Source organism: Schistocerca cancellata, chromosome 3 (genome assembly GCF_023864275.1).
Source record: "Schistocerca cancellata isolate TAMUIC-IGC-003103 chromosome 3, iqSchCanc2.1, whole genome shotgun sequence".
NCBI lineage: Eukaryota > Metazoa > Arthropoda > Insecta > Orthoptera > Acrididae > Schistocerca > Schistocerca cancellata.
Genome location: NC_064628.1, coordinates 229,859,119 through 229,872,272, shown reverse-complemented (window position 1 = coordinate 229,872,272; position 13,154 = coordinate 229,859,119). Strand labels below are relative to the sequence as shown.

At 41.2% G+C, this 13,154-nt stretch overlaps 1 protein-coding gene across 2 annotated transcripts in view; it reads left to right on the top strand.

Moving 5' to 3' along the window:
• The window catches only part of LOC126174861 (uncharacterized protein C2orf42 homolog), a 231,343-nt gene that overhangs the window by 204,169 nt on the left and 14,020 nt on the right, over positions 1-13,154 (top strand). For both annotated transcript variants that reach the window (XM_049921260.1, XM_049921261.1), the window contains one exon: positions 4,631-4,781. In XM_049921260.1, the coding sequence (XP_049777217.1) occupies positions 4,631-4,781 (151 nt within the window). The remainder of the gene's footprint in view (positions 1-4,630; positions 4,782-13,154) is intronic.

Below are 13,154 nucleotides of genomic sequence, written 5' to 3'. Positions count from 1 at the left end.
TGTATTCATTGTGTCTTCTGATATTTCTTATAGTTTTGTAAAATAGCTTAGAATTAACTTAGCTTTCCTGTTCTAGTTTATCTGTGAAATCAATCCAGACTCTCTGTTTTCCTTTGACCACAATTCTTTTTACTTTTTAACTTCTGATCTTGTATTTATGCTGTAATTCATGTACACTGGATTCATTTTTTCTACAATTCTTTTTACTTTTTAACTTCTGATCTTGTATTTCTGCTGTAATTCATGTACACTGGATTCATTTTTTCTACAATTCTTTTTACTTTTTAACTTCTGATCTTGTATTTCTGCTGTAATTCATGTACACTAGATTCATTTCTTCTACAATCCTTTTGCATTTCTTTGTCTCCACCTTCCTGTCTTCATTTTTCTCTTTCACAGCAATTTCGGCTCTGTAGTTCCATTAAGGGGTTTTGTTTACATTTATTTTGCTTCTAGGTTTACCACATACTTCTACTGCAGTTCCAGCAATGCTTTCTTTGAATTTAATCCACTCAACATTTCTTTCTTGTAACATATCTGATGGCACCTTTTTGCCCACTTTTTGTGCACTCAGCTTGTTTCCCATTTACCTTTTAGATACCAAAGTAATTTCTTCAAAAATATGCTAGAGGATAGGTGTCAGTTGTGTTAGATACAAGTTTAGTTACCCTGAAAAAATATGTATTGGATAAGCAGTAGTCATGTAAGATACAGTAAATTTAGTGTACTTGTGTCAAATTTAGTTCTTGGGACAGGATAAATCTTCAAATTCATCAAATCAGTTTTATAAAAAGATGTTAATTTTAGGCTCTTGTTGTACATATACACCTACATCTACATATACACTCTACCACTGATGTATGGTGCATAGTGGAGCATATATTGTACTACTACTAGTCAATTCCTGTCTTGTTCCACCTGCAAATGGAGCGAGGGAATAATGATTGTCTAGATGCCTCCATACGAGCCCAAATTTCCTTTATCTTACCTTAAAGGTCCCTGTTGGATAAATTTCTGTAAAGGCCCATACCCATACCCAATCATTTAGCAGTGTATTAAGTATGAAGCCTCTCATATAAAAGGTTTTGCAGTGAGATCTTTTACATAATGCAGAAACAATAAAATCAACAACAATTAGAACTTTCAAGCTTGTGATAAAATTAATGAATTCTTAAGATTTCTGGGTTTGCAATTGAGATGATGTCATCACTTCTCAAAGTGTTTGTAGGGCTACCTTCGTCACGAGTGTTAGATGCTATTTGTGCTAGTTTTGTTGTTTGGTTCTGTATGAGACAGTGCTTAATATATCAGAGGAAGGAAGTTTGAAATATCACAGGAAAAAAACATAACATCAGCCCAGTTGCAAATCTGTAGATTAACAATGTGAACACGTAATTTTATTTGCTCTGAGAGCATGCAGGTTATCATTGTGCATTTGTGGAGAGGAGAAGAAGAAACTATGGTTTGTCCATCGTGGTGCTTGGTTAATTAATAGGGTTGACTTTATGGAACTTACTAGGTTCACTGTAAATACTGACTCACTAAGGGCAGTAAAGACATAGAAAGTGACACAATAGCCTTTCCCATACCTAATGTGGCCTGAAGGAAGTGCTGTCCCTGTTTTCAATGGGGATGGCTAGATTCAGTGCAATACACTGTGACAATTGTGACAATTGCAGAAGACTGCCATTTGTGGTGATTAAGCAAAACAAATGCAGTTGATTTCTGTTCTTTTGACAGGGTAATGTCATTTGAGGGGAAGGTTATAGCACCCCTCCTTGTGTTATTGTATATGAGTGAAGGTATCCTGGGACCATCATGAATTATGGGGTGATACTAGCTCAACTCATCATTCAAGCATATTTGTTTCACAGTTGATAGCATCAGAAATTAACTGTATCAATTTCACTATAGCATCAGAAATTAACTGTATCAATTTCACTTAATGCTGCAAGCAGCATTACTTCTACTCCAGAGGCTGGTGGACAGCTGCCCAGAATATCTTTTCCACATACACCTAAACGATGTTAAGTTTATCATTTCAGCCTGTTTACACTGTCAATGCCCAAATACCATTTGCAGTATCTTCCAGCAACCTACAGAAAAGCTTTTATCCTGAACACAGGTACATTCTCCCAGGTATTACCATGCCAAAAGTTTGGAACTTTATTTTCTTTTTTGTAAGATTAAAAGTATCTGCCAAGGAAAAAAACAAGTTTTTGTTAGCGTATCTACATCTGCATCCACATTTACACCCTACAAGACATCTTTCAGTGCTTAGTAGAGTGTAAAATATGTACCAGCGTGGTTCTCGTTCCCTCTTATTCCATTTGTGAATTTTACATTGAAAGAACAAACTGAATTATGTTACTTGGAAATGTTGAGTGTTGAAATGAGCCATAGTCAAGAAAAATATGTTTCTTGCAATTCATTGTGCACGATTTTGGTTATTTGTTAGTTTAATGTTAATAATTCAGTTTGAAGAACTGGACAAACTTGACTTTTTATTGTGTCTTGGTCTGCCAACAACCAAGTCATTTACATCTGGCCGATAATCAAATCTTATGGACTAGCTTAATAGGAATTAGTTGTCCAACTGAATCTGGACTGTTGATCAGCTATTGTAATGATGGCTGGGCAGTCTTGGAAAAAATGTAAAGGTGGTCACGCAGTCTTGGAAGAAAGCCACAGAAGATGAAAGAAATCATTGAGGAACTATTATCTGCAGGATACATCCAAATGGTAAGGGAATTAGTAATGTTCTAGTTGTATTGATAGCTGGCAGGTTGTATCATCACTGCTCATTCAAGTAAATTGAATTATTTTTCTGATCATGCCTCTACAAAGCATAATCATAGTCATATAACAAATAGCTTAAATGCAGATGATTTAAGACTAACATTAACATAGTGTAATATACAAAAGGGCAGGTTTAATCAGAATGAGGATTTCTGAATATTTGTGGTCTGTGATGGTATCAAGAGTGTGGAAAGTGACATATGTGATCAGAGTAACACCAACTAAGAACTAGTCAAGCTTTGTGCATAGTCTGGTTGAATTCCGTCACTCTGCTTCTTACTCCCCACTATCATTCTTTCCTTTAGCCCCTCTCACTGTCTCTTGCATTTTTACATTGCAGTATTGATGAACTTTTTCTGCGCTCTTTTTCTTTTCACATATCTAATAACTTTAACCATTTAATCATCAAATCATGTAGCTCAGTTAGATTCTCAGAAGATCAGTCATCAACTGTTTGATATCCACTGTGTCCTGCAGAAAAACAAACTAGAGTGAAATATACACTTATATTGGTGTAGTTCACTTTTTGCTACTACTTCTATAGTACAAATAAGACATATAATTCCAGGTGATGTATTTGTATTTTTAAGTAGTAAGGGATGAAATCAAACAATGTAGGATCTGGGATGGAATAACAACATGAATTAGGATCGATTGCTACCATCCATGTAGAGGAGGTGTTGAGCAGTGGAAGGCACATCTAAAAGTAGACTGTTGGTTTAGCTGCAGGAATAAATCCTTCGTCGGATGAAGAAACACCGCACACACACACACACACACACACACACACACACACACACAGAGAGAGAGAGAGAGAGAGAGAGAGAGAGAGAGAGAGCAAGCAAGCGCCATTGCACTGGGGTGAGTGATGATCTTGACTTGGGTGGGTCATGGGGTACAGAAGACAGGGGAAAGAGATTAGGAGGGTAGGGGTCAGAGAGCTGTAGTACTGCCTGTGGAAGCACTTAGCTGCAACTGCTGTGCTGCGTTCTACATGGGCATGACCACTACCAAGCATTCTATCTGTATAGATGGCCACCACCAAACTGTGGCCAAGAGACAGATGGACCACCGAGTTGCTGAGCATGCCGCTCAACATACTGTACTTGACTTCAGTGATTGCTTCATAGCCTGTGACATCTGGATTCTTCCCACCAACACTAGCTTTTCTGAATTTCTGTGTGGGAACTTTCCCTGCAATATATCTTTTGTTCCTGTAATTCCCCGTGGCCTCAACCTTTATCAGTCCCAGTAATTGAATCTCTCTGCTTCCCTGGTCCACCAACAGCCTCACACACTCCTTCTGTTCTCCTAGTGCACCTGCTTGTCCCTTCCTCTTCTCCCTGACCCTCACCCTTCCCGAGCAGAAGCTCTTGATGCCCCACCTAGCAGCCACAAAGAGCTCTGTCCAGTGACTAATATACAGCTTATTTGTAAATGTGGCACCAGCTGGTGTGGCCAAGCGGTTCTAGGCGCTCCAGTCTGGAACCGCGCGACCGCTACGGTCGCAGGTTCGAATCCTGCCTCGGGCATGGATGTGTGTGTTGTCCTTAGGTTAGTTAGGTTTAAGTAGTTCAAAGTTCTAGGGGACTGATGACCTCAGATGTTAAGTCCCATAGTGCTCAGAGCCATTTGAACCATTTTTTTTTTTTGTAAATGTGGCTGTTGACTGCTCAGTGTCTCGTCTATGTTGTGAGTAGCAATCTGCCCTATTCATGTTGTTATAAGTAGTAAGAGGAATTCAGTACTTGACCTTATTTCTTTATTTGTATGCTTTATTACTTTTCTTGGTGGAATGTTTGTTGCTTCACTACACCTTTATTTTCAACAGATGCCACTGGAAATAACACGAAGCTTTATACAGAATAGGGATGGTTCATTTGAACCATATCGTCATAAAAGTGATGAGAATGAAATTTATAGAAAAACAAATTGCCAACCTTTGATTAAGCCTCTTGAACTGAAGACATTCCTAAAAGTTGGTAAGTACAGTATTATACAACAACTCATGAGATTTCATCTCAGGATGGAGGTCTGTTGTGATGTGTGACTAGTGTGTGTTGGGGAATGTCAAAACCATTATAGATCTTAATTTTACATATAATATATCAGGCAGTATCAAAGTATTTATTGCTTTGTCTCTTGTAACAAAAGCAATGTGTCATCAGTGACCAAGTTTGCTACCCTAATCTCTAACTCAGGATTAAGTGATGTGGATCAGGAAGTGGAAAGTATTTCTCTTAACAGTACTTTGAAATGCATTTCTCAAAAAATTAGCACATGAAACATATTGTAGCAGCTGCATATGACCATTTAAAATGAAAATATCAGTGTGGTTGTCCATGACATCTTCTGATCCAACTTGGTATAGAATAGTCATTCCACCAGATAAACTCATATTATGGTCTGCATCTTTCAATAGCTCTATGATCCCCAATTGTGCAGCTTTCATTTTACTTACCTGTTGACCTATATGTATAATCATTGGGATGACTCAAATTTGGTTAAGTCACATAGATACCGTACTTCCTGGTATATGGAGGGTGTCTTAGCTATGTGTTGATAATTTGAGGTTACACCCATGATCATCAACTACTTGGTGTTAGGAATGACCCTGTGAAATCTAAATATGTTTTTTTCTGATGGGTCTTTTCGTTTGGGACAAAGTGTGTATACTTATGAAGGTACAGCTGGCCTTTTGCAGTGCTGCTCGGTGCTCAGATTAAGTTTTCGGTATCTTTATCGAAGTATGCCCAGTAGACATCTGGATGCAAGATGTATTTCTTGGATATCATTCCCCAGCAACACCTGAGACCGATGACCTCACTGTTTGGTCTCTTCCCCCCAAACAAACAACAACCCAGCAAAACCCATGTAGCAAGTGTATTACTTGGCTCTGGAGACTCTGTGGCGTTTGTTTCATGAGAGCCTTTTCTAAATGAGAAGAATAAATACATGCAAGTGCTTACAGCTGTGTAACTCAGCTTGCACTAATGTAGCACATATGTTGCATTCTACCTTATACCTTGTGCAACTATATATGCATTAATTGGGAAATTGCCTAATGATTTCTAGCTAATCATTTTGGTTAAGGAACACAAGTCCCAAAAATTGAATCTTAATTATTGCCTTCTGAATAGACATGAGGAAGCTTATACATGCTTGTCAACTGAAGTGGATGTTGTAATTTTTTCAGCTTAGATTTAGAGGCTAATATTGTAGGCATTGGGCTGTTTAATGTTTGGGCATTGGGCTGTTTCTGTTGTGACTCACCGATCTTTCAAAGTGCTGCCGCGCAGTTATGCGCGTTGTCTACATGCGGCGCTGTCTGCCAGCCATGCAGCAGCAGCGCCACCTAAGCGGCCAGCCAGCGGCCGCTAAACTTGGACTCAGTTATGATTTGACTGTTAAAGTGTACACACGTCTTACTGTATTTACTTGATCTGTGACTTTCTTGTATTGCATCTTCCTTGAAATATATTTGTTCAACTTGAAGTTATTACAATTGGCGACGAGGTAGTGATTTTTCTTTTCTGTCGTTGACCCACATGTTTCCATGGCTACTTTAGAGCAACTATTGCAAGGTCTCATAGAACAGCAAATGCTTCTCACAAATGTGATTCATGATTTCGTCATGGCATCAAATGTGGGGAGTCTCTCGTCGTCGTCTCTACCTACTTTTCCTCCTGGTTCCTTTCATGGATTTCACCTCAAATGTATCAGTTGTTGTCGCAATTGGATCCTTTGAAAGATCCTGCATCTTTGCCCTTTGCTGAAATGTGCTCACTTCTGTCTGTCTATTTTCCAAAGCAAACGCATGTGGTAGCCTCTCGTGTTGCCTTTTATCATTGTCAAAAACAACTGAATCAATCCTATCGCGCTTGGGCTGCTGAACTTCACGGCCTCAGTAGAAAGTGTCAATTTGTTACTGAAGTTCACAAAGAGTCCTAGGCCGATTCCATGGTACGGGATGCTATTATCCGATCGGCGCCCGACAAAGAAGTTAGGCAACGTGCCCTTCAGTTGGCAAATCTGACTCTAGATGAAGTCCTATCCATCGCTCAGTCTTTTGAAATTTCTCACGCCGCTGGAGTGCAAATAGAGGCATGGGGCGACGTCAGGGAAATACAACCTCTGTGCGATGTTGACGAAGCGTGAGGCGTGTCCCTGCCGGCCGACGTGGCCACAGTACACTCCCAAGCGCAGCCTCAGCCTAACCTTAAACAAACCTCTAAGAAACTGCAGCAAAACCCATGGCAGCTTCCTTCATGTCCTCAGTGTTTTACGAAACATTCACGAGAAGATTGTCCACAACGTTGGGCCATGTGTCACAAATGCAAAAAAAGGGCCATGTGTCATCCGTTTGCAAATCCGACCGCATACATGATGTTCATGAACATGATGCAGATTCTGATTCTGTGTTGTCTGTCAATTGTACTTCTTCCCTTTCAGGGAAGTTATTCCTCACTGTCCAAATACTTGGACGAGATGTTCGCATGCAGGTGGATACTGGTTCTGCTGCCACTATCATCAGTTCTCAGACGTATCTTCAGTTGGGTTCTCCAATCGTGTCACCTGTCACTAGGCACTATGGACTTACAATAAACAGAAGAATTCTCTATTGGGACAATTTGATGCTGAGGTATCGTACAAATCTGTCATTCGCACTGTTCCCATATTTGTGGTCGACCTTAGTAATGAGGAGAATCTTTTTGGTTTCAATGCCTTTCTCATTTTTGGGTTCTCCATAGATGACTCTGTCAATATCGTCTCTGATGCTGTTCCTAATGCTCAATTGGATTCCTTGTTGACGACATTTTCGTCCCTTTTTTCTCCTGGGTTAGGCCGTGCAAACGACTTTGAAGCTCATATCACGCTCAAACCCACTGCTCGGCCTAAGTTTTTTCGGGCTAGGCCCATTCCTGTGGCCCTTCGTGATCCGGTCAAATGGGAGCTGGATCGTCTCACTGCTTCAGGGGTCTTGCTTCCTGTCACTTCCAGTGAGTGGTCCTCTCCTGTCGTTGTCGTTGCTAAGCCAAATGGTGATATTTGTCTCTGTGGCGATTTCAAAGCCACTGTAAATGCTCAATGCCTTATCGACACTTACCCTATGCCTCGACCTGAAGAATTGTTTACTAAACTTGCTGGAGGCCAGTATTTTTCTAAACTTGACCTGTCAGAAGCTTATCATCAACTTCCTCTTGATGCTGCTTCCCGGCAGTTTCTGGTCCTTAACACGCCTTTCAGCCTCTATTAATACCAACAATTGCCATTCGGGTTTGCCAGTGCCCCTGCTCTCTTTCAGCGATTCTTGGAACAATTATTGCTCACTGTCCTTGGGTGTATAAATTACCAGGACAACTTTGTTGTCACTGGCTCCACCACTGACGAACATCTTCAAAATCTCCGCACACTTTTTCATGTCTTACAGATTGCCGGTCTTAAGTGTAATCTTCAGAAATCAAAATTTTTTCAGGCATCTTTGGTATTTGTCCGCTTCAGCAAACTGTCACTGTGATCGATGCCCTTCCTTGCCCTACATCTGTTAAGGAACTGTAGGCCTTCTTGGGGAAAATAGCATACTATCACAAGTTTTTACCGTCTGCTGCTTTGGTGGCTCAGCCGTTGCATCGCCTGTTTCATAAAAACGTGCCTTTTCACTGATCCGCATCATGCGATGCGGCTTTCCAGAAATTGAAGACTATGCTGAAACAGGCCCTGTGCCTGGCTACTTGTCGACCTGGCCAACATCTAGTTCTTGCATGGACGCCTGTCAATACGGGGTCAGTGCAGTCCTTGCACACCGTTTTTCTGACGGTTCTGAACAACCCATTGCTTATGCCTCCATAACGCTCACGGATGCCCAACAAAAGTATTCTCAAATTGAAAAAGAAGCTTTGGCCATTATTTATGCTCTTCATAAGTTTGGTGTTTTTCTCTATGGATCCAAATTTCATATTGTTTCATCCATCAATCCATCAACATCACTTCCCGACAAGGCTGCACACCACCTCCAGCGTTGGGCTCTTTACTTGTCTCGTTTCAGTTATGAGATTCATTTCCGGCCGACGGCTCAACATGCGAATCCTGATGCACTGTATCGCCTTCCCATGGGTCCTGATCTGGCATTCGATAGGGACGATGCAGAAGGGTTGGCCAGATTGTCCGCCCGCTAAGACTTCTGATCCATTGCGGAACTACTACGCTTTGCGTTACAGCCTCATGACTAGGGATGGTGTTATCCTCCTTTCCACCGAAAATGCTTCGCCACGTGTTGTGGTACCTGCGTCTTTGCGTGCTTCGGTCTTGCGTCTCCTTCACCAAGGGCATTGTGGTGTCTCTCACACAAAATCTCTGGCGTGCTGTCATGTGTACTGGCCCGGCATCGACTCTGAAATAGCACACATGGTCGCTGCCTGCGGCCCTTGTGTGTCACAGGCCGCCACCCCGAAGTCACCTTTGTCACTGTGGCCTTCGCCTGAGAAGCCCTGGGAGCGTATTCTTGCTGACTTCGCGGGACCTTTTTTAGGTACTTATCGGCTTCTCGTTATTGACGCCTACTCTAACTTTCCTTTCATTGTCCGTTGCACATTGCCTACCACTGTGGCAACCACCAATGCTCTAGCTCACATTTTCTCTTTGGAAGGCCTTCCCTCTACTCTTGTTACTGATAATGGTCTGCAATTTGCCTCTTCCAATTTTGTGGTTTTTGTGCCCGTCACGGCTTCATGCATGTCACGGCCCCTCCGTTCCATCCACAGTCAAACGGTGAGGCTGAACAACTGGTCCGCACATTTAAGGCTCAGATGAGGAAATTCTTGACTTCTTCTGCTGATGATGTGCTTCTCCAATTTCTGGCTTCTTACTGTTTCACCCCCATGGGCGACCACAGCCCGGCTGAGCTCTTACATGGCTGACCAGCCCCGCACGCTACTTCATCTTCTGCGGCCTTCCACCTCATGGCCGTGGGTGCCTTCGCTTGACCGGTTCACCGCCGATGACCTTGTATGGGTACGGGGATATGGCAGGCGGCCAAAATGGAGTCCTGGCCACATCTTACGACACCGTGGCCAACGCCTGTATGAAATCCAGACGGACACAGGTGTTGCAGTGCGTCATTTGGACCAGCTTCGGCCTCGTGTGCCGGCAACGCCTGTTCCAGATGCCACTACATCACCTTCGGCTCTACTTGATGCTCGGGATACTGGAATCTCTCATTACTCACAACGCAGTCCTCTCACCATCATATCGGTGCCAGCACAAGAACTGACGCCACCAGGAGACATGCCCATGCAGGAACCAGATCTGTTTGAGCAACTCTACTCACCTCCTTAACCTACAGACGGGGACACATCGCCCATGTCTCCTGTTATAACAACTGGACTTGCCACAACGGGCAGATTGGTGCACGGGGCCCCAGCAGATTCGACCCCCACGTCTCCTGTCATCTCAACCCATTATCATTGGGGACACTTCCGTCCATACGGGAAGCCTGCTCCTCGAGACTTTACGGCCAGTCAAACAACATCTATGGACGTTAGCAATCTACAGGCCACCTACATCAAGACCTGTGCAAAAACTTCAAAGGGGGGAATAGTGTTGTGACTCGCCGATCTTCCAAAGTGCCGCCGCACAGCTTCGCGCATCCTCTACATGCGGTGCTGTGTGCCAGCCATGCAGCAGCAGCGCCACCTAAGTGGCCAGCCAGCCAGCGGCCGTTAGACTTGGACTCAGTTATGATTTGACTGTTAAAGTGTACACACGTCTTACTCTGTTTACTTGATTTGTGACTTTCATGTATTGAATCTTCCTTGAAATATATTTGTTCAGCTTGAAGTTATTACAGTTTCATGTGGAAGTTTGCAGTTAAATGTCACAGTAAAGGATTTGTGACTAGTTTAAAATATGTTATGGGGGAGGTGTGGAACTTCTTTGTAGCATAGTTACAACCAAGACCTCTTTTTGTTAAAATTTTATTTCCATGCGGATACACAGACAAAACCGTGCTCCAATGTACAACAGACTGTATTTTCTTTCTAAACCTCTTTTCATACTTGCGTGTTGTTTTGCTGAGCTGTTGTGAATGAGTGCCTTTCAAACAAAGGCAGGGGCTATTCCCTGCCAACCTCAGTTTTTGACCCTGATTTTGTATTGCAAAACCACTCCCATGTTGTTCTGGGAATCATCTGCTGCTATATTTATTGTTCTCCAGCCAATATATTGTGAAATAAGATGCTAAGTCTAACAGCTCATCCTTTTTTTTAAAAAAATATTGTCATATGTTTATTTCCTTGTTGGTGACCACGGTGTTGCTTATCTGATTTATTGCAGCTGCTTATAGTATGAACTTTGTGTGTTAATTTATTATGCTGGTAAAGATGGGCATTCCTTAAAGTTATCAAATTGCTGAAAAGTTGTGTGTGTGTGTGTGTGTGTGTGTGTGTGTGTGTGTGTGTGTGTGTGGGAGTGGGAGAGGTGACTGTCTTTATTACCACAAATATGGTGAAAATATTCTGCTTCTTTCTTAAAACAACTAGAATTTTTGTGTGCCAGATCACCAGTTATAAGCACAAGATTTGTAAGATATGCTGCAAGCTTTGTGAATGCTGTTCCTTAATAATCACTGTGGCTGTGTCATCATCTAAATAATTATAAAAAAAAAAGGCATGGTTTATGTCAGTTGTCCAACTATTGCAGCAAAATTTCTGGGGCACTAACTACACCAAATGTTAACTGTAAGTATTTGCAACATCATAAAGATGGTGTTTATCATCAGGAGTTGGTGCAGAAATGTAGCAAGTTCAGTTATTGCATCTTCCAAGTAAATTTAAAAAAATACACTTTGCCAACTTGCATAATATCTCTTCTGGGAGAGGCATGATACACGCAATCACTACCTCAAATTTGTTTCATTTGTTGATGGTAGTTATGGAATTGTTCTATACTTTGATTGACTGTTGCATGTTTTTAGTGAGGACTGACATGTGTAGCAGTTTGGTAACAGACAGACAGACACACACACACACACACACACACACACACACACACACACACACTTGTGACAGGTGTGTGTGTGTGTGTGTGTGTGTGTGTGTGTGTGTGTGTGTGTGTGCCTGTTGATGGATCACTGCTCCTGCTTTAATTCTACATTTACACTCAGCTACAACTTTCCTTACCATCTTTATACTTTGATGTGTCCTTAACTGACGTATAGTGTTAGTATTTTAATCATGTTAAACATCCTTTTTTATGTTTCTGTCATTGACAATTCTATCCACTTTAGGAAAGGCACTCTTAGCTGTAACTGTGTCTCTAGAGCGCAATAGAATATTGTAACACAAGTGTCTCCATGGACCATATTTTTCAGGAATGATTATAAAAAATATAGGCTCAAAACGTATGCTGTTACCTTCATTTGCTAAGAATTACCTTATTTGCTTGACGAGTTTTGCAGGATAAAGTGCATTATTCCCAAGTTTATTTTTGTGAGCATATTGTGTCCGAGTCCTTGGAAGATTTATTTTCTTGTGAATAATTGCAGCATATTGTGAGTTGGAAAACAGCACTGTGTGAATTGGCAACAATTTCAGTCAAAGACGTCACATTTCCTGACACTTTACCACAACATACTGCACTAAAAGTGATGTGCTATGGAGAGCTTTCTAATTTGATGTATCTCTTAAACTGGATATTTTTCTAATGTTGATGTTGTTGTTGTTGTTGTTGTGGTTGTGGTCTTCAAGCTATCCATGCTCTCCGTGCTAGTCTATCCTGTGTAAGCCCCTTCAGCCCTACCTAGCTGCGGCAACTTAGATCCATTTGAACATGCCTTAGGATATGTGCTATAAGCCATTCTTTTAATCAATTTGTGCTATAAATTTCTGTTTTCTCAGTGTGATTCATTACCACCTCATTATTAACCTATATAATCTTAGCATTTTTTAAATCACCATATTTCAATTGCTTCTATTCTCTTCTTCAAACAATCTTACCAACTGAACAACAAAGACATTTAAAATAAAATACATACCATTTAGTACCAAATGAATATACAATTTTGACAATAACGTCAATTAACATTGAAAAAAAGTAAAGTTTACTATTTCACTCAGCAAATAACTTTATGACAAACATACATGATGCTTACAGCTGAGTGATGTGACTGGCAGACAGTCCCATGTAAGGGAGCTTGTAGATGCTTGATGTCGTAAGTCCTGTGGCGATGCCATAGATGCCCGATACATCATTGCAAATTATAATAGCTCTATCTATTAGAAAATTTATACAGTTTTTTCTTACACTGTACATAAAAGATACTGCTTTCTTAGGCAAAGACAAATTTAAAAACAAATGTA